Source organism: Lynx canadensis, chromosome B2, assembly GCF_007474595.2.
Source record: "Lynx canadensis isolate LIC74 chromosome B2, mLynCan4.pri.v2, whole genome shotgun sequence".
Taxonomy (NCBI): Eukaryota; Metazoa; Chordata; class Mammalia; order Carnivora; family Felidae; genus Lynx; species Lynx canadensis.
This window is the reverse complement of record NC_044307.1, coordinates 107781769-107806536: the sequence shown is the minus strand read 5'-3', so window position 1 is coordinate 107806536 and position 24768 is coordinate 107781769. Positions and strand designations below refer to the sequence as shown.

General features: G+C 36.3%; 1 protein-coding gene across 2 annotated transcripts in view; it reads left to right on the top strand.

Annotated features, from left to right (window-relative positions):
- MCM9 (minichromosome maintenance 9 homologous recombination repair factor) overlaps positions 1-24768 on the top strand; it is a 112836-nt gene that overhangs the window by 47590 nt on the left and 40478 nt on the right. For both annotated transcript variants that reach the window (XM_030316240.2, XM_032593237.1), the window contains exon 8: positions 18814-18988. In XM_030316240.2, coding sequence (XP_030172100.1) covers positions 18814-18988 — 175 coding nt within the window. The remainder of the gene's footprint in view (positions 1-18813; positions 18989-24768) is intronic.

Genomic DNA, 24768 nt, shown 5'->3' with positions numbered 1-24768 from the left:
TTATCATAAATTATGCAATTTATTTGAACTAAAAAAAACACAACCAGTTTTCTCATTTCTCTCTCCCCACCAATAGATTGGCAACCACCAATCTATTCTCCGTATCTATGAGCTTGGTTCTCTATATCTATTAGCTTTGTTAGATTCTACTTGTAAGAGACATCATGCAGTATTTCTCTGTCTGACTTATTTCACTTAACATAATGCCCTCAAGGTTTATTCATGTTGTTGCAAATGGCAAGATTTCATTTTTTTTTTATGGCTGAATAAAATTCTATTGTGCATATGTACTACAATTTATTTATCCATCAATGGACACTTAGGTTGTTTCCATGTCTTGGCTATTGTAAATAATGCTGCAGTGAATATGGGAGTGCATGTATCTTTTCTAGTTAATGTTTTGTTTTCCTCAGATAAATACCCAGAATAGAATTGCTGGATGGTTTTCCTCTGAGAGTTTTATACTTCAGCACCTTATATTTAAGTCTTTGACCCAGTTTGCATTATTTTTTGTATATGAAGTAGGGGTCCAAATTTCTATTTTTGCATGTGGATGTCCAATTTCCCAGCAGTTTCATTTGAAAAGACTATTCTTTCTCCAATGAATTGTCTTCGAACCCTTACCAAGAATGAATTGGCCATAGGGGCACCCGGGTGGCTCAGTCGGTTGAGCATCCAGCTTCGGCTCAGGTTATGATCTTATAGTTCCTGGGTTCGAGCTCCTCATTGGGCTCTGTGCTGACAGCTCAGAGCCTGGAGCCTGCTTCAGATTCTGTGTCTCCTTCTCTTTCTTTCTCTCTCTCTGCCCCACCCCAACTTGGTGCGCAAGGGCATGCATGGGCTGTCTTTCTCTTTCAAAGATAAATAAAAATATTAAAAAAAAAAAGAATGACTTGATCATATCTATGGGTTTATTTCTGAACAATCAGTTTTGTTCTGTTGGTCTGTATCTTTATGCCATTACCATATTGTCTTGATTACTGTAGCTTTGTAGTAAGTTTTGAAATCAGGATATGTGAGTCTTTCTTGTTCTTTTTTTAAGGTTATGTTGGCTATTTGAGATTCATTGAATTTCCATAAGAATTTTAGGATCATCTTGTCAATTTCTGCAAAGAAGACAGTTGAGATTTTGATAGGGACTGCATTGAGTCTGTAGATCCTTTTGGGGAATATTGCCATCTTGACAATATTAAGTCTTTGTCAGTGAACATGGGAATTTTTATGTTTGTTTAAGTCATCTTTAATTGATTTCAACAATGTTTTGTAGTTTTCAGAGTATAAGTTTCACACTTCTTTTATTAAATTTATTCTTAAGTATTTTATTTTATTATTTTTTTAATGTTGATTTATTTTTGAGAGAGAGAGACAGAGCATAAGCAGGGAAGGGGCAGAGGGAGATGGAGACACAGAACTCGAAGCGGGCTCCAGGCTCCGGACTGTCAGCATAGAGCCCAACGTGGGGCTCAAACTCACAAACTATGAGATCATGACCTGAGCTCAAGTCAGACACTTAACTGACTGAGCTACCCTGGTGCGCCTAAATATTTTATTCTTTTTGATGTTATTGTAAATGGAATTACTTTCTTAATTACATTTTATATTCTTCGATGCAAGTGTATAGACATACAGTTGATTTTTTAAAATTGATTAAAAATTTTTAAAAATTGATTTTGTATCCTTCAACTTTGAACTCATTTATTAGTTATGATAAATTTTTAATGGATTCCGTAGGATCTTCTGTATGCAAGATTATGTTATCTGCAAATAGAGTTAGTTTTACTTCTTTGTTTCCCCTCTAGATGCCTATTATATCATTTTTTGGCCTAATTGCCCTTTCCAGAACCTCCAGTACAGTGTTCATAGTCAGAGTGAACATCCCTATCTTGTTTCTGATCTTAGCAGGAAAACATTCAGTCTTATACCATTAGGAATGATGTTTAGCTGTGGGTTTTCTGTGGATGCCTTTTATCAGGTTGAGAGAGTCCCCTCTGTTCCTAGTTTGTTGAGTGTTTTTTCGTGAAGGAGTATTAAATTCAGTATTAAATTAAATTAATTAATTAAATTAAAGGAGTATTAAATTGTCAAATGCTTTTCCTGCCTCTATTGAGATGATTATGTGCTTTTTGTCATTTCTTCTATTAATATGGGAATATTACATTAATTGGTTTCCAGATGTTATATCAATCTTATATTTCTGAGATAAATACCACTTAGTTGTGGTGTAGAATTCTTTTCCTATATTACTGAATTTGGTTCACTCGTATTTTGGGTATTTGTTTTGCTAGTATTTTGTTGAGGATTTTTGTATCTGTAGTCATAAGAGATACTGGTGTTTAGTATTCTTGTGATGTCTTTGCTTTCTGGTATGTGGGTAATACGGGTCTCATAGAATGAGTTAGGAAGGATTCCTTCGTCTTCTACTTTTAAAGAAGAGTTGTAAAGAATTAGTATTTGATTCTTCAGATGTTTGATAGAATTCATCAGTGTAGCTATCTGTATGTGTAGGGGGCGGGGGGTGAGTAGTATGTTATTATTACTAATTCAAACTCTTCACTTATTATAGGTCTACAAAGATTTTCTTTTTTTCCTGAGTCAGTTTTGGTAGTTAGTGTCTTTCTAGGAATTCATCAGTTTCATCTAGGTTATCTGAGTAGTTAACACATAGTTGTTCATTGTATTCCCTTATTATCTTTTCTATTTCTCCAAAGTCATTAATAATGTCCCATTCTGGATTCCTAATTTTAGTAATTTGATTTTTCTCTCTTATTGGATTAGTTACCAAAAAAGGATTGTCAACTTTTGGTTTTACTTTCTCTATTGTTTTTCTATTGTCTATTTCAGTTTTATGCTCTAATATTTATTTGACTTTGGGTTTAGTTTGCTTTTCTTTTTTTCTTTCCCCCCACCCCCTCAGTGTCTTAAGTGGAAGCATAGACTATTGATTTGAGATTTTTCTTCTTTTTAAATGTATGCATTTATAGCTATAAATTACTCTCTAATAACTGCTTTAACTGCATCCCATAAGTTATGGTATGTTGTGTTTTAATTTTCTTTCCTCTCAAAGTATTTTCTAATTCCTTATTTATTTATTTATTTATTTATTATTTTTTAAATAATCTCTACACCCAATGTGGGGTCTTATTCCTTTTTTATACAGCCACTTATTCATTGCATGTATACCTTTCTACACTGCCTCTGACAAGTAGACATTCCACCTTTGCTTATATAGTTACTTTGATGAAAAGTTAGTACTTTGCAGAGTAGCCAATTCCATTTTATTTATTTTTTTAATGTTTATTTATTTTGAGAGAGAGGGCACAAGCAGGAGATGGACAGAGAAAGAGGGAGACACAGAATCTAAAGCAGGCTCTAGGCTCTGCACTGTCACCACAGAGCCTCAAGCCAGGCTGGAACTCTGGAACCTGCAAGATCATGACCTGAGGCAAAGTCTGACGCTTAACGAATGGAGCCACCCAGGTGCCTCAGCCAATTCCATTTTAAACACCTCAAGTTTTCCTCTAGTTCCCTGTAAAACTCTGCATGTTGGTCTCTGTTATTTCTTTTGAAGCTGCCCCCAATTAGGCTAATTCCTTTTCCATAGGATAGTTCTCTAAATATATAAAAATTATTTTCTCTTCACCAAATCTTTCTTTCAGGCTAAACACACTCTATGCCATAAACTATTCTTTAAATTGCATTATTTCCTTGTCCTTTATTATATTTTTACCCTTCCCTTTTCATTAGTATTTCTTTTAAAATGTGATGTCTCAAAGTAAACACTAATACTCTAGATCAAGAGTCAGCAACCTTTTTTCTGTAAAAGGCCACATATAAATATTTTAGATTTTGAAGTCCAGTGTTTGTCACAACTACTTACCTCTGCTGTTGTAGTGTGAAAGTAGCCATCGACAATAAGTAAATGATGGGCATGAATGTGTTCCAAAAAAATGTATTTTTACAAAAACAAATGGTTGGGCCAGATTTTGCCCACAGATCATAGTCTACTGACTCCTGCTCTAGATGTTATCTAACTAGCACAGAAGCCAGTGTGATTGAATCTTCACTTGTGAATACTGTTGTCACATTAACATATTTTTTTAAATTGTATTAAAGTGTTTGTCTGATATTAGCATAGCCACTGCAACCCTCTTTTGGTTACTGTCTAAAGTATGTCTCTTATAGACAACACATAGTTGGATCATGTTTTTGTATTCATTCTGCAAACTGCTTTTTATTAAAGTGTTTACCCTATTTATATTTAATGTAATTACTGATGGGGTAGGTTGTATGAATGCTGTTTTCCACTCTGTTTTCTATCTACATGGCTTATGTCTTCTTTGTTGCAATATTCCTCCATTACTGCCTTCCTTTGTGTTTAATGTAATTTCTTGTGTATCATTTTAATATCTTAGTGTTTGTTTTACTCTATTTTTTTTTTTAGATATTTTCTTAGTGATTGTTTTGGTGGTTATTATAACATCTTAATGTGAAACCAATCCAGTTCAGATTATTTTAATAGTATATAAAAATTTTGTTCCAATATAATTCTCTTTCCCCTACATTCTTTTTTAATTTTCTAAAAATGTTTGTTTATTTTTGAGAGGAGAGAGACAGAGTGCGAGTAGGGAAGGGGCAGAGAGAGAGGGAGACACAGAATCCAAAGCAGGCTCCAGGCTCTGAGCTGGCAGCACAGAGCCCAGCGTGGAGCTCAAACTCACAAACCGCAAGATCATGACCTGAGCTGGTCAACTGAGCCACCCAGGCGCCCCATCTTTCCTCTACCTTCTTTCATGCTATTGTAATACAAATTTCATCTTTATACATTACCAGTTGATCAACACAATTTTATAATTTTTGCTTTCTTCAATTTTCTCTTAGATCAGAAGAGAAAGAGTTACAAACAAACCTACATTGATACATCTTTCATATTTCCTTATGACCTTTACTGGTGCTTTTTATTTTTTTATGTGGATTCGAGTTACTGTCTTAGTGTTCTTTCATTTCAGCCTGAAAGATTCCCCTAATATTTCTTGTAGGTCAGTTCTGTTACCACTAATTTGTTTTTGCCTAGTATTTTTACTTTTACATGAGTGAAATTGTAGAGTATGTATTCTTTTGCTCAATATTATGTTTTAATATTTCACCTATACTGTGTTTAGCTGTACTTTATTTTTTATTGCTGTATTATTCCACAGTATGAATATACCACATTTTTTAAATGTATTCTACTGTTAATGGACTTTTGAATCTATTGTGTGATTTTTTTTCTTTTTCAGTCTGTTGATGTGACAGATAACATCATTTGATTTTCACCTTTTGAACCAGCCTTGGATACCTGGGATAAATCCCACTAGGTCATGATATATAATTCTTTTGGTTATTCTTTTTGTATAATTCTTATTGTTGGATTCAGTTTGCTAGTATTTTATTTGAGGATTTTTTCTTCTGTGTTCATGAAATATATAGGCGATAGTTTTCTTGTAATGTCTTTGTCTGGTTTTCGTATTAAGGTAATGCTGGTACCATAGAATAAGTTAGGAGGTATTCCCCCTACTTCTGTCTTCTGCAAGAAACTATAGAGAATGTTTATAATTTTTTCTTTATATCTCTAAGAATTCACCAGTGAAGGCATCTGGGCCTGGACTTTCTATTTAGAAGGTTATTATTGATTCAATTACTTTAACAGATATGGGCCTATTCAGATTGTCTGTTTCTTCTTTTGTGAGTTGGCAGATTGTGCCTGTCAGGGAGTTGTCCATTTCATCTAGGTTATCAAATTGATGGGCATAAACTTGTTCATAATAATCTTCATTATCTGTTTAATTTCTGTAGGATCAGTAGTGATGTTCCCTCTTTCATTTATGATATTAGTAATCTGTGTCTTTTCTCTTTTTTAATTAATTTATCAATTTTATTGATCTTGTCAAAGAAAACAGCTTTTGGTTTCAGTGATATTCTCTATTGATTTCCTGTTTTCAGTTTCATTGATTTCTGCTGTAATTTTTATTATTTCCTTTCTTCTGCTTGCTTTGGATTTAATTTTATATTCTTTTTCTAGTTTCCTAAGGTGGAAGCTTAGATTATTTTTTTTTAATTTTTTTTTTTTCAACGTTTATTTATTTTTGGGACAGAGAGAGACAGAGCATGAACGGGGGAGGGGCAGAGAGAGAGGGAGACACAGAATCGGAAACAGGCTCCAGGCTCTGAGCCATCAGCCCAGAGCCTGACGCGGGGCTCGAACTCCCGGACCGCGAGATCGTGACCTGGCTGAAGTCGGAAGCTTAACCGACTGCGCCACCCAGGCGCCCCGGAAGCTTAGATTATTAATTTTATATCTTCTCTTCTAATATATGCACTTAGTCCTGTAAGTTTCTAAGCACTGATTTCACTGCATCCCACACATTTTGATAAGTTGTATTTTCATTTTGATTTAGTTCAAAACATTTTTAAATTTCTCTTGAGCTTTCTTCTTTGATCCATGTGTTATTTAGAAGTGTGTTGTTTAATCTTCACATAATTTGGAATTTTCTAGTTCTCTGTTATTGCTTTCTAGTTTAATATCATTTTAGTCTGAGGAAAGATTTATGATTTGTCTAATAAATTTGTTAATCTTACCGTCAAGCATGTGGTCTATCTTGGTGAATAGTCCATGAGATCTGGAGAAAAAATTACATTCTGCTGCTGTTGGATGAAGTTGTCTATAGATGTCTGTTATATTCAGTTGATTGATGGTACTATCAAGTTCAGTTATGGCCTGCTGATTTTCTGGCTGATGGATATGCCCATTTCTGATAGAGCGGTGGTGAAGTCTCTAACTATAATACAAATTCATCTATTTCTCCTTTGAATTCCACTGGTGTTTGCCTCACCTATTCTGAGGCCCATAATCATTAAGGATTATTATGTCATTTTGGAGTGTTGACCCCATTTTACCAGTATGTAATGCTCCCCTTTCTCCATGACAATTTTTCTTGTCCTGAAGTCTGCTTTGTCTGAAATTAATATAGCTACTCCCATTTTGGGGGGATTAGTGTTAGCATGGTATATCTTTCTCTCTTTTTAAAAAATTTTCAATCTGTATGTATTTATATTTAAAGTGGGTTTCTTATACATAATATAAGTTGGTTTTGTGTGTGTGTGTGTGTGTGTGTGTGTGTGTATGTGTGTGTGTGTGTGTTTTAATCAACTCTGGTAATTTTGGTCTTTGACTTGGTGTATTTAGACCATGGATGTTCAAAGTGATTATTAATATAGCTGGATTAATACTTGCCATATTTGTTAGCATTTTCTATTTGTTGTCCTTGTTATTTGTTCTTGTTTTTATCTTCCACTCTTTTTTTTTGCCTTTTATGGTTTTAATTGAGCATTTTATATGATTCCATTTTTTCACCTTTCTTAGTATATCAATCGCGCTTCTTTTTAACTTGTAATTGTTTGTTCCAGAGTTTGCAATATACATTTACAATTAATCCAAGTCCACTTTCAAATAACACTATACAGTGCAAGTATAGCACTGTATTATAAATAGCAAAATATTTCTAATTCCTCCTTCTCATCCCTTTTATCATTTCTCTCATTCATTTCACTTGCACATAAACACATATAAACATACATACTTAAATACATTATTGCTATTATATTTAACAAACTACTATCAGTTAGATGAACTAAGAATAAGAAAAGTAGAAGTTTTTCTTTTATCTAGTCCTTCTTTGTTGTTCTTCCTTTATGTAGATCTGACTTTTTTTTTTAAGTTTATTTATTTATTTAAGTAACCTTTACACCCAGTGTGGGGCATGAACTTACCACCCCAAGACCAAGAGTTGCACACTTTTCCAACTGAGCCAGTCAAGGCCCTTTATATAGCTCTGAGTTTCTGGCCTATATTATTTCCTTCTCTCTAAAGAACTTCCTTTGACAGGTCTGCTGGCAACAAATTACCTCAAAAAATTTTTTTATGGAGAAAGTCTTTATTATTTCTTCACTTTTGAAGATAATTTCACAGGGTACAGAATTCTAGGCTGGGAGGTTTTGTTCTTTCAATATTTTGAATATTTCATTCTACTCTTGTTACTTGCATGATTTCCGAGGGGAAGCTGTATATGATTCTCATCTTTGTTTCTCTACAGGTAAGTTGTACTTTTCATCTGGTTTCTGTCAAGATATTTCTTTATGTTTTATTTTCAGAAGTTTAAATATGACATGCCTACATGTAAGTTTTTTGGAAGGTTTTATTTTGTTTTGTTTTTTAGCATTTTTCCTGCCCAGTGTTACCTTGGGTTTTCTGGATCCATGGTTTGGTGTCTGACATTAATTAATCAATTAATGACTAATTTTTAGTCACTAATGCTTCAGATATCACTCTTGTTCCTTTCTGTCTTTCTTCTCATTCTGGTTTCCCATTACATGTATGTTACGCCTGTTTTAGTTGTCAGGAAGTTCTTGGATATTCTGCTCTGTTATTTTCCACTTTCTCTCCTGTTTGCTTTTCAGCTTTGGAAGTTTCCACTGTACCTTTACACTCAGTAGTAAAGTGAAGTATCTTTACACTCAGAGATTCTTTACTCAGCTCTGTCCAGTCTGCTAATGAGCCCATCAAAGGAATTCTTCCTTTCTTTTTCAGTGTTTTTGATCTCTAGAATTTGTTTTTTTTTTGTTTTTTTTGTTTGTTTGTTTGTTTTTAGACTTTCCAACTCATCGCTCACAGTATCAGAGAAAAATTGCTGATGTTTAATGGGAGAACCTGGGAGGGTAAAACTCACAAAAGTGTGAGGGTCCCCCTATGAATAGAGATTTTAACTCTCAGAGTCATCCACACTGAGCCTCCAGCAATACATCAATTACAGTTCAAGTTTTCTTATACCATTACTGGTTCCCATAGAGTTATCTGCCCTGGTAAGGTGTGATTCTCTGTATTTCTGTCTTTCTAATTTTGGGGCATTGGTTTGCCCTGGGACCTCACTTCTCTAATGCATCTTAGAAGAATTATTGATTTTTCAGTTTGGTTAAGTTTTTACTTATTATTAAAGAGGTGGCAACTTGTGGCAACTTCTGAGCTCTTGAAATGCTGGGCTGGAAAACAGAAGAACTCACATAGATTTTCTCCTGCATCTTCTGCTATGAGTTTTCATCTATAAATTTTACATTTTCATTTAGATCCTTGAGTTGATTTTTGTATGAGATTTGAAATATGGATCAAGATTGATTTTTTTTTCTTTTTGCATAATGCTATCCAATTATTACAGCACCATTTGTAGAACTGATTATCTTTCCCTCATTGAACTGCTTTTGCATTTTTATCAAAACTCACTTGACCAGATATATTTGGGCACATTTTTGGACTCTGTTCCATTGTTCTTGCAGTCTATCCTTTTTCTAGTGTCATTCAGTTGATTACTATAGCTTTGTAGTAAATCTGGAAAATGGATCATATGAGACCTTCTACTTTGTTTCTTGGTTTGCTCTTATGTTTCCTTTGCTTCTCCATATACATTGTGGAATCACCCTGTTAATTTCTATTTTAAAAAATCCCATTCGAATTTTGTTTGGAATTGCATTGAATCTATAGACCAGTTTAGGGAGAATTACAGAACAATTTGGGGAAGCGTCTTTAAAATACTGAGTATTGGTCTCTCATCCCTGAAATGCAGCTAGATCAACACTGAACCATCTTGCACACTTAGAAAACTGATTTGAGGATTAACACAACAATCTGTACAACTTGAACCACAGAACTCAGCAAGTACGTGGAACAGAGAGGTCAACTGGAGGAGAGAAGCTGTGGAGGGTAGGGAGCTGTTTTTGCTAGTGGAGAGAGGACAGAGACAGGGGAGAGTACAGGAAAAGCACCCCCCCCCCGCCCCCCGAGAGCAGCTGGAAAGAAAGAAAGAGTGGACTAAACAAAAAATGGAGAAAGGAAAAAGGGACTGCAAGGGACTGAACAAAAAAAGGGAGAAAGGAGAGGGTTTAAATTCCATTAAGACTCTATAAACAGCGAGAGTACAGAGTCTGAAACTCCGCAGCTCGATACCTGGCGGTGCTCTGGTGGGAAAGGTGAATCCCCAAGAGCAGACAGCAAGGTCCAAGGGGTCCTCAGGCCACACGGAGAGAGGCAGTTTCCCTGCTGGGCGGCCTCCCCACAGGCAAAGGTTCCAGTGGACCCCGGAGAACAGCCACATTCACTGGTGTTGGAACAAGGATGTTAAGGGTTCACTGAAGCCTGGAGCCCAGATGAGTGTTGTGATTTACCATAATCCCTGAAATGCTGCTGCTGCTACATGATCATGTGAATTTTTTCTGGGGCGGACTGGCACCTGGCCACAGTCCCTGGACATCTGCAGTAGCATGGTCCCAAGAATGTTCCAGGGGGTGGGCCAGCACCCAGCCATTTCTCAGCGAGACCCTCCCCTAGAGGGTCTGAGTGGGTCAAAGTTGCAGGGCCCTCAGAAGTGAGGGGTTGGGAAACATAGCCACATCTGAGCTAAAACTCGGGAGGGACGTACCTCCTGACAAGATGATGGCTTGGTCATGGACTTTGTAGAAGTGGGGAGTGGACAGGAGCCAGAAACAAAGAAGGGGTGCTTGATTGCCAGTCAGTGAGAGCACAGAGTTCTGATACTAGAGGCAAGGTAGCTGAGTGATGCCATTTTCACCCTCCCGTGCATGCACATACACACCTACACCACCACAACAATCCACCCCAATGAACTAAGTAGCGCCATCCAGTGGAGAACAGAGCTGCTACACCAAGTCCCACACACTGGGCCACCACACTCTAGTGGAACACCACAGATCTCTCCTCCTGCTTAGTTTATGGACTATAAAGTGCTTCATAGTTTGACTTCTAAGGGAAACTGAATGTAATTTCAGTCATATATCATTCTGTTTGCTGGTCTGTCTTTTCAGTTTTTTTTTTCTTATTCTTGAATACAGAAAGAGAATAAACTTATTTTTACTTTCTGTTTTTATAAAATTTTTGTTATATTTTTCTACTATATCTTTTACTTTTTTGTAAATTTTTCAAATTCAATTTTACTTTCATCATTTCATTTTATTGTATTTTATTGTATTCATTTTTAAAAATTTTCAAATGTTTTCCTTTTTTCTTTCCTTTCCTTTTCTTTTCCCTTTTTCTCTATTCTATCAAGCTGCTTTCAACAACCAGACCAAAACACACCTGGGAACTAGCATTTTTTGTGTTATTTTTAATTTTTTAATTTTAATGTTTTTTGTTTTTTACTTTACTAACTCTTTTTCTTCCTTCAAAATGATGAAACAAAGGAATTTACCTCAAAAGAAAGAACAGTAAGAAATGACAGCCAGGGACTTAACACAGATACAAGCAAGATGTCTGAACCAGAATTTAGGGTCACAATAATAATACTAGCTGGGGTTGAAAAAAAGCACAGAATCCCTTTCTGCAGAGATAAGAGAAGTAAAATCTAGTCAGGATGAAATTAAAAATACTATAATTGAGCTGCAATCTCAAATGGATGCCATGGCAGCAAGAATGAATGGAGCAGAGCAGCAAATCAGCGATATAAAGGACAAATTCTGTAGAATAATGAAGCAGAAAAAAAGAGAGAAACTAAGGCAAAAGAACACAATATAAGAATTAGAGAACTCAGTGACTCATAACACCCAAATCATAGGGGTCCCAGAAGATGAAGAGAGAGAAAAAGGAGTAGGAGGTTTATGTGAGCAAATCATAGTGGAAAACTTTCCTAACCTGGGGAAAGACACAGACATCAAAATCTAGGAAGCTCAGAGAACTCCCACTAGATTCAACAAAAACCAGCCATCACCAAGGCATATCATAGTCATATTCACGAAATACTCAGTCAAGAAAAGGATCATGAAAGCAGCAAGGGAAAAAAAGTCCTTATCTACAAGGGAAGACAGATTAGGTTCACAGCAGACATATTCACAGAAACTTGGCAGGCCAGAAAGGAGTGACAGGATATATTCAGTGTGCTGAATTGGAAAAATATGCAGCCAAGAATTCTTTATCCAGCAAGGCTGTCATTCAAAATAGAAGGAGATATAAAAATTTTCCAAGATAAACAAAAACTAAAGGAGTTCGTGATCACTAAACCAGCCCTGCAAGAAATTTTAAGCAGGGGCTCTCTGGTGGGAGAAAAGATGAAAAAGAAAAAAAAAAAAACCTAAAAAGACCAAAAGCAACAATGACTAGAAAGGACCAGAGAACATCACCACAATTCCAACTCTACAGGGAACATAATGGCAATAAATTGATATCTTTTCAGTACTCTAAATGTCAATGGACAAAACAATCCAAAGACATAGGGTAACAGAATGGATAAGAAAGCAAGATCCATCTATATGCTGCTTACAAGAGACCCATTTTAGACCTAAGGTCATCTTCAGATTGAAAGTAAGGAGATGGAGAACCATCTATCATGCTAATGGTTGCCAAAAGAATGCCGGAGTAGCCATACTTATATCAGATAATCTGATTTTAAAGTAAAGACTGTAACAACAGATGACGAAGGGATTATATCATAATTAAGGGTTCTATCCACCAAGAATATCTAACAATTGTAAACATTTATGTTCCAAACATGGAAACACCCAAATATGTAAATCAATTAATCACAAACATAAAGAAACTCACTGATAATAATAGTAGTGGGCTTCAACACCCCGCTTACAACAATGGACAGATCATCTAAACAGAAAATCAACAAGGAAACAATGGCTTTGAATGACACATTGGACCAGATGGACTTAACAGATATATTCAGAACGTTTCATCCTAAAGCAGCAGAATACACATTTCTCTCGAGTGCACATGGAACATTCTCTAGAATAGATCCCATACTGAGACACAAATCAGCCCTCGACAAGTACAAAAAGATCGAGATCATACTATGCATATTTACAGACCACAATGCTATGAAACTTGAAATCAACACAAGAAAAAAATTGGAAAGATAACAAATACTTGGAGACTAAAGAACATGCTACTAAAGAATGAATGGGCTAACCAAGAAGTTAAGAGGAAATTAAAAAGTACATGGAAGCCAATGAAAATGATAACACAGCCCAAAATCTCTGGGATACAGCAAAGGCAGTCATAAGACAGAAGTATATAGCAATCCAGGCCTTCCTAAAGAAGGAAGAAAGGTCTCAGATACACAACTTAACCTTACACTTTAAAAAACTGGAAAAAGAACAAGTAAAACCCAAAACCAGCAGAAGATGGGAAATAATAAAGATTAAAGCAGAAATCAATGCTGTCGAAACAAAACAACAAAAACAAAACAACAATAACAAAAAACAATAGAACAGGTAAATGAAACCAGGAGCTGGTTCTTTGAAAGAATTAACAAAATTGATAAACCCCTAGCCAGACTGATCAAAAAGAAAAAGGAAAGGACCAAAATAAATAAAATCAAGAATGAAAGAGGAGAGATCACAACCAATACAGAAGAAATACAAATGGTAAGAGAATATTATGAGCATTTATACACCAATAAAATGGGCAATCTGGAAGAAAGGGACAAATTCCTAGAAACATGTAAACTACCAAAACTGAAACAAGAAGAAGTAGAAAATTTGAACAGACCCATAACCAGTAAAGAAATCAAATTAGTAATCAGAAATCTCCCCCCCAAAAAGAGTCCAGGGCTGGATGGCCTTCCAGCAGAATTCTACCAAACATTTAAAGAAGAGTTAAGACCTATTCTTTTGAAGCTGTTCCAAAAAATAGAAATGGAAGGAAAGCTTCCAAACTCATTCTGTGAAGCCAGTGTTACCTTGACTCCATAACCAGGCAAAGACCCCACTAAAAAGGAGAACTACATACCAGTTTTTTCTGATGAACATGGATGCAAAAATCCTCAACAAGATACTAGCCAACAATACATTAAAAGAATTATTCACCACAACCAAGTGGGATTTATGCCTGGGATGCAGAGCTATCACAAATCAATCAACGTGATACATCACATTAATAAAAGAAAGGACCAGAACTATATGATCCTCTCAATAGATGCAGACAAAGCACTTGACAAAATACAACATCCTTTCTTGATAAAAGCTCTCAAGAATGTAGGAATAGAAGGATCATACCTCAAGATCATAAAAGGCATATACAAGGGAGCCATTGCTAATGTCATCCTCAATGGGGAAAAACAGTTTTCCCCTGAAGGTCAGGAACATGACAGGGATGTCCACTCTCACCACTGTTACTCAGCATAGTATTAGAAGTCCTAGCCTCAGCAATCAGACAACATGAAGAAATAAAAGGCATCCATATTGGCAAGGAGGAAGTAAACTTTCACTCTTTGCAGACAACATGATACTCCATGTAGAAAATCCAAAAGATTCCACCAAAAAACTGCTAGAACTGATCCATGAATTCAGCAGTCTCAGGATATAAAATCAATGCACAGAAACCGACTGCATTCCTATACACCAATAATGAAGCAACAGAAGGAGAAATCAAGGAATTGATTCCATTTACAATTGCACCAAAAAAACATAAAATACCTAGGAATAAACCTAACCAAAGAGGTGAAAAATCTATACGGTGAAAACTGTAGAAAGCTTATGAAAGAAATTGAAAACATACACACAAAAAAGGAAAAAATATTCCATGCCCATGGATTGGAAGAACAAATATTGTTAAAATGGCAATATTACCCAAAGCAATCTACATATTCAATGCAATCCCTATCAAAATAACACCTCATTCTTCACAGAGCTAGAACAAACAATCCTGAAAGTTGTATGGAACCAGAAAAGACCCCAAATAGCCAAAGCAGTCCCAAAAAAGAATACGAAAGCTGGAGGCATCACAATCCTGGACTTCAAGATGTATTACTAAGCTGTAATGAAGACAACATGGTACTGGCACAAAAACAGACCCTCAGAGCAATGGAACAGAATAGAGAACCCAGAAATGAACCAACAAATGGGTGGCCAATTAATCTTTGACAAAGCAGGAAAGAATATCCAATGGAATAAAGACATGTCTTCAGCAAATGGTGCTGGGAAAACTGGACAGCAACATGCAGAAAAATGAACCTGGACCAGTTTCTTACACCATACACAAAAATAAACTCAAAATGGATGAAAGACCTAAACATAAGACAGGAAGCCATCAAAATCCTAGAGGATAAAGCAGGCAAAACCTCTTTGACCTTGGCTGCAGCAACTTCTTACTCAACACGTCTCCGGAAGCAAGGGAAACAAAAGCAAAAATGAACTACTGGGACCTCATCAAAATAAAAAGCTTCTGCACAGAGAAGGAAACAATCAGCAAAACTAAAAAGGCAACCGAAAGCAACCGACAGAATGGGAGAAGATATTTGCAAATGACATATCAGATAAAGGGTTAATATTCAAAATCTATAAAGAACTGATCAAACTCAACACACTCAAAATACAAATAATCCAGTGAAGAAATGGGCAAAAGACATGAATAGACACTTCTCCAAAGACATCCAGATGGCTGACTGACACATGAAAAAATGCTCACCATCACTCATCATCAAGGAAATACAAATTGAAACCACAATGAGATACCATTTCACACCAGTCAGAATGGCTAAAGTAAACAACTCAGGCAACAACAGATGTTGGCAAGGATGCAGAGAAAAAGGATCTCTTTTGCACTGCTGGTGGAATGCAAACTGGTGTAGCCATTCTGGAAAACAGTATGGAGGTTCCTCAAAAAATTAAAAATAGAACTACCCTACGACCCCCGAATTGCACTACTAGGTATTTATCCAAGGGATACAGGTGTACTGTTTCAAAGGGGCACATGCACCCCAATGTTTATAGCGGCACTATTGACAATAGCCAAAGTATGGAAAGAGCCCAAATGTCCATCGACGGATGAATGGATAAAGAAGATGTGGGGTGTATATCTATCTATCTATCTATCTATCTATCTATCTATCTATCTATATGTGTGTGTGTGTATGTGTATACATGTATATATACACAATGGAGTATTACTTGGCAATCAAAAAGAATGAAATCTTTCCATTTGCAACTATGTGGATGGAACTAGAGGGTATTATGCTAAGTGAAATTGGGCAGAGAAAGACAAATATCACATGACTTTACTCATGTGAAATTTAAGATACAAAACAGATGAACATAAGGGAAGGGAAGCAAAAATAATATAAAAACAGTAAAGGGGACAAAACATAAGAGACTCTTAAATACAGAGAACAAACTGAGGGTTCCTGGAGTGATTGTGGGTGGGGTAGATGGGCTAAATGGGTAAGGGGCTTTAGGGAGGACACTTGTTGGGATGAGCACTGGGTATTATACATAGGTGATGTATCACTGGAATCTACTCCTAAAATCATTATAGCACTATATGCTAACTAGGATGTAAATTAAAACAAAACAAAACACAGGCCACTGGAAAAAAATAAAATAAAAATACTGAGTTTTTCATTTCATGAACATGGAATATCTCTTCGTTTGATTAGGTTGTATTTGACTTCCTTTATCAATGTTTTGTAGTTTCTGCTTACAGATCTTGCACATTTTTTTATGTTTTATTTATTTATTTTTAGTAATCTCTACACCCAAAGTGGGGCTTGAACTTGTACATTTTTGAAGGTTTATACCCAGGTATTTCATATTCTCTGGTACTGTTATAAATTGTATTATTCTTTAATTTCAACTTTAAATGTTTTCTAATATATATAGAAATATGACCGATATTTGTATATTGACTTGTATTCTGCAACCTTGCTACCCTCACTTATTAGTTTTAGTAGATTTTTTGGTAAAGTATTTGGAATTTTAAACATAATTATATTGTCTGAAATGTAAATAATTTTATTTTTTCCTTTTTGTTCTGATGGTTTTGACTTCTTTTCCTTTATTTTATCGGCTAGAACCCCATGATGATTTTGAATACGAGTGATGAGAACAGATCTCCTTGCCTTGTTCTAATTTGGGGGATGAGGGTGAGGGTGGGAGTAAACATTCAGTCTTTTATTGTTAAATATGTTAGTTGTATAATTTTTAAGACTGAAGAAGTTCTCTCTATTCCTAGTTTTCTGAGAGTTTTTTTTTTTTATCATAAATAGTTGTTGAATTTTATCAAGTGTTTTTTTCTGTAGGTAGTGAAGTGGTCATTTGCTTTTTGTTCCATTTATTTATATGGTAAATTATATTGGTTAATTTTCATTAAAAAATTAGCCTTGCATTCCCAAGATGAACCTTACTTGGTTATAATCTATCATTATTTTATGTATTGTTTGATTTGCTTGTATTGTTGGAAGATTTTTGCATCTATGTGAGAGATACTGGTCTGTAGTTTTCTTTTAATATGTCTTTAGTTTTGGTATCTTGAAAATGCTGATTGCAGTAAATGAGTTGGGAAGTGTTCCTTGTTTTTCTGTATTTTTAAAATTTTGTGTAGAATTTGTATTAGCTCTTTCATAAATGTTTGGTAGAATTCACCATGAGGTCATCTCAGTCTATAGATTTTTGTGTTGCAAGATTTTGATCTAAATGGTCAATTTTAAAATAGATATAGGGGTATGCAAGCTATCTGTTCCTTTTTAGGTAAACTTTGGCAGTTTATGTATTTCAAAGAATTTGACCATTTCATCTAAGTCATCAAACCTAGGGTATGGAGTTGTTCATTTTATTTCCTTATTATCAGTTCAGTGTCTGTAGGGTTTATAGTAATCTCCCCCTGTCATTCCTGATATTTGTAACTTGTCCCTCCTCTTTTTATTTCTTGGTCATTCTATCCAGAGGCTTACCGATTTTTATCAACAGTAGTTGTTATAAATACTCGTTATGTGTCCTATACCTTTTAAAGAGCTTTATTATATTCTATTTGAATATCTCAGACTCCATAAGATACATTCCATTGTTACTCCCTTTTATAAATAAATAAACAGAAGCTTGGACATCTTAGGAAACTTGCCTATAGTATGACAACCAGAATGACGGATCCAGGATTCAGATCCAGGTTGGTGTACTACAAAGCCTTTGTTTTGGCCACTGTGCTTTACTGACTGGTATAAAGGATAAATCAAAACCAGAGAAGATATATAACGGAGTCTTCGCCCTCACACCGTGACTGGGAGCAAACTCTTCATTTTTATCATTGGACCGTAGTATCTACTGTTTTCTGTCTTTGGACCCCTCTCTGTAAACAGCATATAATACAGAACATCTTGTGATAAGATGTCATAAGGTCTCCAGAGCTCTGTTTGCTCCTTCTAAAAGTTTAGATCACTCAGTGAGGGTACCCACCAAGGAGAGACAGAAAATTTGGGGACTTCTGGTTGCTACAAAATATTTAATAACACATCTTACATTTTCAGAACATAGGATCTTCTGAGGCCTTCCAGTGTCTGGATATCTGAAATAGTTGTCCTGATGCCATCCATTTTTTTAAATTGAAGTAAACTTGACATACCATATTGTATTTGTCTCAAATGTACAACATAGTGATTTGACATTTATATACATCATGAAATGTTCACCATAAGTCTAGTTACCATCTGTCACCATACAAAGTTATCACACTATTATTGACTATATTCCTTATGCTGTACTTTACATGCTGTGACTTACAAATAATTTCACACTTCTTAATTCCCTTCATTTGCTTTGCCCATCCTCCCACCTGCCTCCCCTTGGGAACTACCAGCTCTCTGTCTGATGCCATCCATTCTATACAGAATAGAAATAAAAGTGTTGACTCTATGCCCTTCCCTTTAAAATATAGGTACTTCGCCCTCAGAGATATAAGATATGCTTTTGAAAATAAAAGCTGACATAGCTTGCTTGTTTCCTTAGGTCTGACGGTAACTGCTGTGAAAGACTCAGGAGAATGGAATTTGGAGGCTGGAGCATTAGTACTTGCAGATGCGGGCCTTTGCTGTATCGATGAGTTTAACAGTCTCAAAGAGCATGATAGAACCAGTATCCATGAGGCAATGGAGCAACAAACCATAAGTGTTGCTAAGGCTGGGTAAGAGTTTCTTTTCTTTAAAATCTATAGGAATAATGACATTAGTTAATATGTGATTATGAAAAAATATGAACCTTATTGAACTACAAGGTATGTTTGGTCTTATCAGGTATTATCAGTTAACATTCATCAAGACACACATTAGCATCCCCCTGGAAGTGTATGAGGAAGTAAAATTGAGGTTTTGGGACAAAGAAATGAAAAACTAAAGTATATGCGTATTCAATAATGTGTATCTACTGTGGGCATATTACTATGTTAGGAAATTTAAAAGATTCAAAAAGAAAAATAGCATAATTTCTCCTTTCAATAGCATTCTCCTTATCTGTCCTAATAGAAGGTGATCACAGCATGTGGAAAACTGAATAATAAAATATATTAACGTAAAATGATGTGCCTGTTTGTGACTCCAAAAGGTTTAGGGGTTGAGGTATGTGAGTCACTGGTGGCATATGACCACTGAGGAGGAAAAGTAGGCAGGTCAGATAGAAATCCATTCATTCAGGCCCTGAGGTGATTATGAGAAACTTCTCTGGCTACAAAGGCTGACCACCAAGTAAGCTGCTGGGTCATCCAAAAAAGGACAGAGCTAGAACTATCTCAGCCCTAATGCTACTGTTATAGATGTGAGGCCAGCTGATCAGGCAGATAGGACTGCCAGCAGAGTCTTCAAACAGCAGTGGGTATAAAGACAGATGCTGGTGTGTATAGATTCTCTGAGATCTAATTTTATGCACTTGCAAAAAAAAAGAAAGGGAGGAGATGAGAGGATATAGCCCATAGGAAAAAGACACAAGACAAAGCTAGGTGGAACCATTACCAGATCTATTCATTTCACTTGATGTACATTCACTCTGTATATATTCATTAAGAGCCTGCTATGTGCCAGGCACTGAACTAGACACTGAGAAGTACAAAGATGAATACAGCACTATTCTTCAGGTGTTTGCTATTTTGTTGGGGAAGATAAACAAAAGAGCACGAAAGTGATAAGTTCATAATAAAAGTGATATGAGATCATACTTAAAATAATTATTGCTTCTAAACTCTTTATCAGTGGGAAATTAGAGATATAGTTTCCTAAATATCTTCAAGGCTACTTTCTCTTCTCATTATGTCTCCATTTAGTTAGCACCTTTGCTGGTTGGCAGGATTTGTAGTTTATTTTGATATGCCTTTTCCAGAGAAAATCTGGGACATTTTGAAGTATTCCTTAAAAATTTACCCTTACATCAGGGAAAATTTGAACAAATGCTTTGAATCTAGTTTTAGAAAGGGAGAAGATTAGCAGTGCTATATGATAGGCTACAGAATAAACTTTTTAAAGTGAAAATATTTGCTTAATCACTCCTAGTACCTTACTCTCTGCTAGATGTGAATTAGTATGAATCTTTTTGCTATCCATAAATGTGTCATAAGTTCCAAAAGAAATGTTCTATAGCTAAACAGTTCAGTTATGGCAACCATAGGTTGGACGATCTTGTCATTACTATACTTTATGCACTGAAACAGGGCTTTTTACACTGTGATGAGGGACCAGTTTTGTCTTTTTCAATTCATCACAAAGCAATACTTTTTTAAAGTTTATTGAGAGAGAGAGAAAGAGCGCACACATGTGCATGAGCAGGGAAGGGGCAGACAGAGAGAGAGAAAGAGAGAGAGAATCCCAAGCAGTCTCTGAGCTGTCAGTGCAGAGCTTGAACTCACAAACCACTAGATCATGACCTGAGCTGAAACCAAGAGTCAGAATCTTAACTGACTGAGCCACCCGGGTGTCCCACAAAGCAATATTTTATAAAATACAATAACTTAAAAAAAATTTTTTAATGTTTATTCACTTTTGAGAGACAGAGTGTGAGTGGGGGAGGGGCAGAGAGAGGGAGACACAGAATCTGAAGCAGGCTCCAGGCTCTGAGCTGTCATCACAGAGCCCAACGTGGGGCTCAAACTCACCAACCATGAGATCATAACCTGAGCTGAAGTCAGATGCTCAACCGACTGAGCCACCCAGGTGCCCCTATAAAAATTATCTTAAAAAATGAAATAAAAAAGCAAAGACATACAGAACATAAGCCTAAGTTCTTCTTCCCCTTCCAGAGTGTGGAAAGGTATACGAGCATGTCACTCCCATCCTAACAAGAAAAATCCAGATAGCCCACAAAAATGATAACTTTCCTTGAACATATCAGAGAGCTGAATTTACAAGGAAATCAAGGGAATTCATTCTAAAGAGTGACAGGCCCATCTGAGGAGAGATGATGTTCACTTTTGACAGAGCGTGAGAGGAAGAGGTGGCTGCCATAGAAGCAAATAAGGAAAAATGACAGAAGTTTTTAAAATTCCTTGATCTCCAAGCATGAGGTAGCATGTCAGTGTAGAATAACTCACATCAAAACACAAAGGGAGTTCTCTCCTACAAGCCCTTCTCCTCAAGTCTCCAACCCAGGGCCTCTTAGGGGAGGGATAGAGCAGGAAAACAGATCAAAACAAAACAAAACAAAAAACACTGTACTTCAGGAAGAGGTTAGAGCACCTTCCTTCCCTCCCACAGGAGCCAGGCAAAATGGTGCTGCTTCTGGGGAAAGGGTAGAAGCAAAAGCCTTTTTCTCCTGATGGAAGGGCAGGAAACACTCATCAGGTCCAGGATCCTGAACCAAGGCAAAGCATCCATTTCCTTGGGAAATGGAACAGAACAATTCCTCCTGCCCAAGGACCACCACAGATACATGGCAGGGTTCTGCTGCCACCAGGCTGGAGGGACAGAGAGGCTTACAGCTTTCCAGCCCATCCCACCAAAAAGCGGGTTCACAAACCCTGCTTCAGACCAGGAGACCCAAGAACCAATCTGGCTCCCAAATAAGCCTAACACCTGGTAACTAGCAGTCTGCCACTGGGGAAGGTGCAGGAGTATGGAAAGAGACACCCCCTGTGGTGTGGGTGTGCAGTGACTGCTGAAAGCTGAAGGTAGAGTAAAAACACTGAGAATGATCTTCCAGCATTGCACTGCAACCCCCATCTAGATGCACAAAATTGTGGCGACTCAACAGTGACCAAATTTGAAATCTCTGGTGCATTGAAGGTAAAGATAACAACAAGGCCACTACCCAGATCAACTGTCATGGCCTTACAGACACTGAAGGCCATCTCTACACATGAAATGGTATAATATTATTTGAAGGCAGACTGTAATAAGTTAAAGATGTAAACTCTAGAACAGCCACTAGAAAATAAAAGAGTGCATAACTAATAAACCAGGTGTAGAGATAAAATGGAACTATAAGAAATAATACAAAAGGAGGCAGGAAGAGAAGAAAAAGGAAACAGAATAGTAGATGGGACAAACAGAATGCAGTTAGCAAGATGGTAGATCCAAAGTCAACCATATCAATAATTACATTAATACCTATGTAAACAATTAAAAGGCAGTGATTGTCAGATTTGATAGAAAAGTAAGACTCAACTAAATGCTCTCTTCAAGAAACTGACTGACTGACTGATTGATTGATTGATTGATTCATATTGTCAGGTTAGCTAACATACAGTATAGTCTTGGCTTCAGGAGTAGATTCCTGTGATTCATTACTAATACAACACCCAGTGCTGTCTTTTTTCCATGGATATTCTTTCCTACTTTGTCTAAGATTAGTTGGCCATATATTTGTGGGTCCATTTCTCAGTTCTGTATTCTGTTCCATTGGTCTGTGTGTCTTTTTTTGTGCCAGTACCATACAGTTTTGTTGATTACAGCTTTATAAAGCCAAGGACTGTGATGCCTCCAGCTTTGGTTTTCTTTTTTGACATTACTTTGGCTATTTGGGGCCTTTTGTGGTTCCATACAAGTTTTAGGATTGTTTGCTCTAGCTCTGTGAAGAATGCTAGTGCTATTTTGAATGAGATTGTATTGAATGCATAGACTGCTTTGGGCAGTACCAACATTTTAACAATATTTGTTCTTCCAATCCATGCGCATGGAATGTTTTTCCATTTCTTTGTGTCTTCTTCAGTTTCTTTCATAAACTTTCATAGTTTTCAGCATATAGATCTTTTACCTCTTTGGTTAGATTTATTCCTAGGTATTTTATGGTTCTTGGTGCAATTGTAAATGGGATTGATTCCATGATACCTCTTTTGTTGCTTCATTATTGGTGTATAGAAATGCAGCCAGTTACTGTACATTGATTTCATATCCTGTGACTTTGCTGAATTCATGTATCAGCTCTAGCAGCTTTTTGGTGGAGTCTTTCAGGGTTCCTGTGTAGAGTATCATGTCACCTGCGAAGAGTGAAAATTTGACTTCCCTGCCTGTTTGGAATGCCTCTTATTGCATTTTGTTGTCTGAGTGCTGATGCTAGGACTTCCAACACTATGTTAAACAACAGTGGTGAGAGTAGACATCCCTGTCATGTTCCTGATCTCAGGGGGAAGGCTCTTGGTTTTCCCCATTGAGGATGATGTTAGCTATGGGCCTTTCATATATGGCATTTATGACATCAAGATATGTTCCTTCTATCCCAACTTTCTTGAGGGTTTTTATTAAGAAAGGATGCTATGTTTTGTCAACTGCTTTTTCTGCATCTATTGACAGGATCGTATGGTTCGTATTCTTTCTTCTATTAATGTGATGTGTCACGTTTATTGATTTATAAACATTGAACCAGCCCTGTAGCCCAAGAATGAATCCCACTTGATCTTGGTGAATAATTCTTTTAATATACTGTTGGATTTGATTTGCTAGTATCTTGTTGATAATTTTTGCATCCATGTTCATCAGGGCTATTGGCCTATAATTCTCCTTTTTAGTGTGGGGTCTTTTTCTGGTTTGGAAATCAAGGTAATGCTGGCTTCATAGAATGAGTCTGGAAGCTTTTCTTCCATTTTTATTTTTAGGAACAGCTTGAGAAGAATAGGTATTAACTCTGCTTTAAATGTCTGGTAGAAAGTCCTTGGGAAGCCATCTGGCCCAGGACTCTTATTTGTTGGCATATTTTTGATAACTGATTCAATTTCTTTTCTGGTTATGGGTGTGTTCAAGTTTTCTTGAGTGTTGGTAGTGTGTGAGAGTCAGGCATTTGTCCATTTCTTCCAGATTGTGCAGTTTGTTGGCATATAATTTTTCATAGTATTCTCTGATAATTGTATTTCTCTAGTGTTGGTTGTGATCTCTTTTATTCATGATTATATTTATTTGGGTCCTTTCTCTTTTCTTTTTTAGAAGTCTGGCTAGTGGTTTATCAATTTTGTTTATTCTTGCAGAAAACCAGCTCTTAGATTCATTGATGTGTTCTACTGTTTGTTTTGTTTTGGGTTTGTTTTTTTGTTTGTTTGTTTGTTTTTTGGATTCTACATTGTTTATTTCTGTTCAAATCTTTATTATCTCTCTTCTTCTGCTGGCTTTGGGCTTTCTTTGCTGCTGCCTTTCTAGTTTCTTTAGGTGTGAGGTTAGGTTACGTACTTGGGACCTTTCTTGCTTCTTGAGATAGGCCTGAATTGCAACGTATTTTCCTCTTAGGACCACCTTTGCTGCATCCTAAAGGGTTTGGACTGTTGTGTTTTCATTTTCATTTGCTTCCATATATTTTTTAATTTCTTCTTTAATTTCATGGTTGACCCACTCATTCTTTAGTAGGATGTTCTTTAACTTCCATGAATTTGGGGGCTTTCCAAATTTTTCTTGTGGTTGATTTCAAGTTTCATAGCGTTGTGATCTGAAAATATGTATGGTATGATCTCAATCCTTTTATATTTGTTGAGGGCTGTTTTGTGACCCAGTATGTAATCTA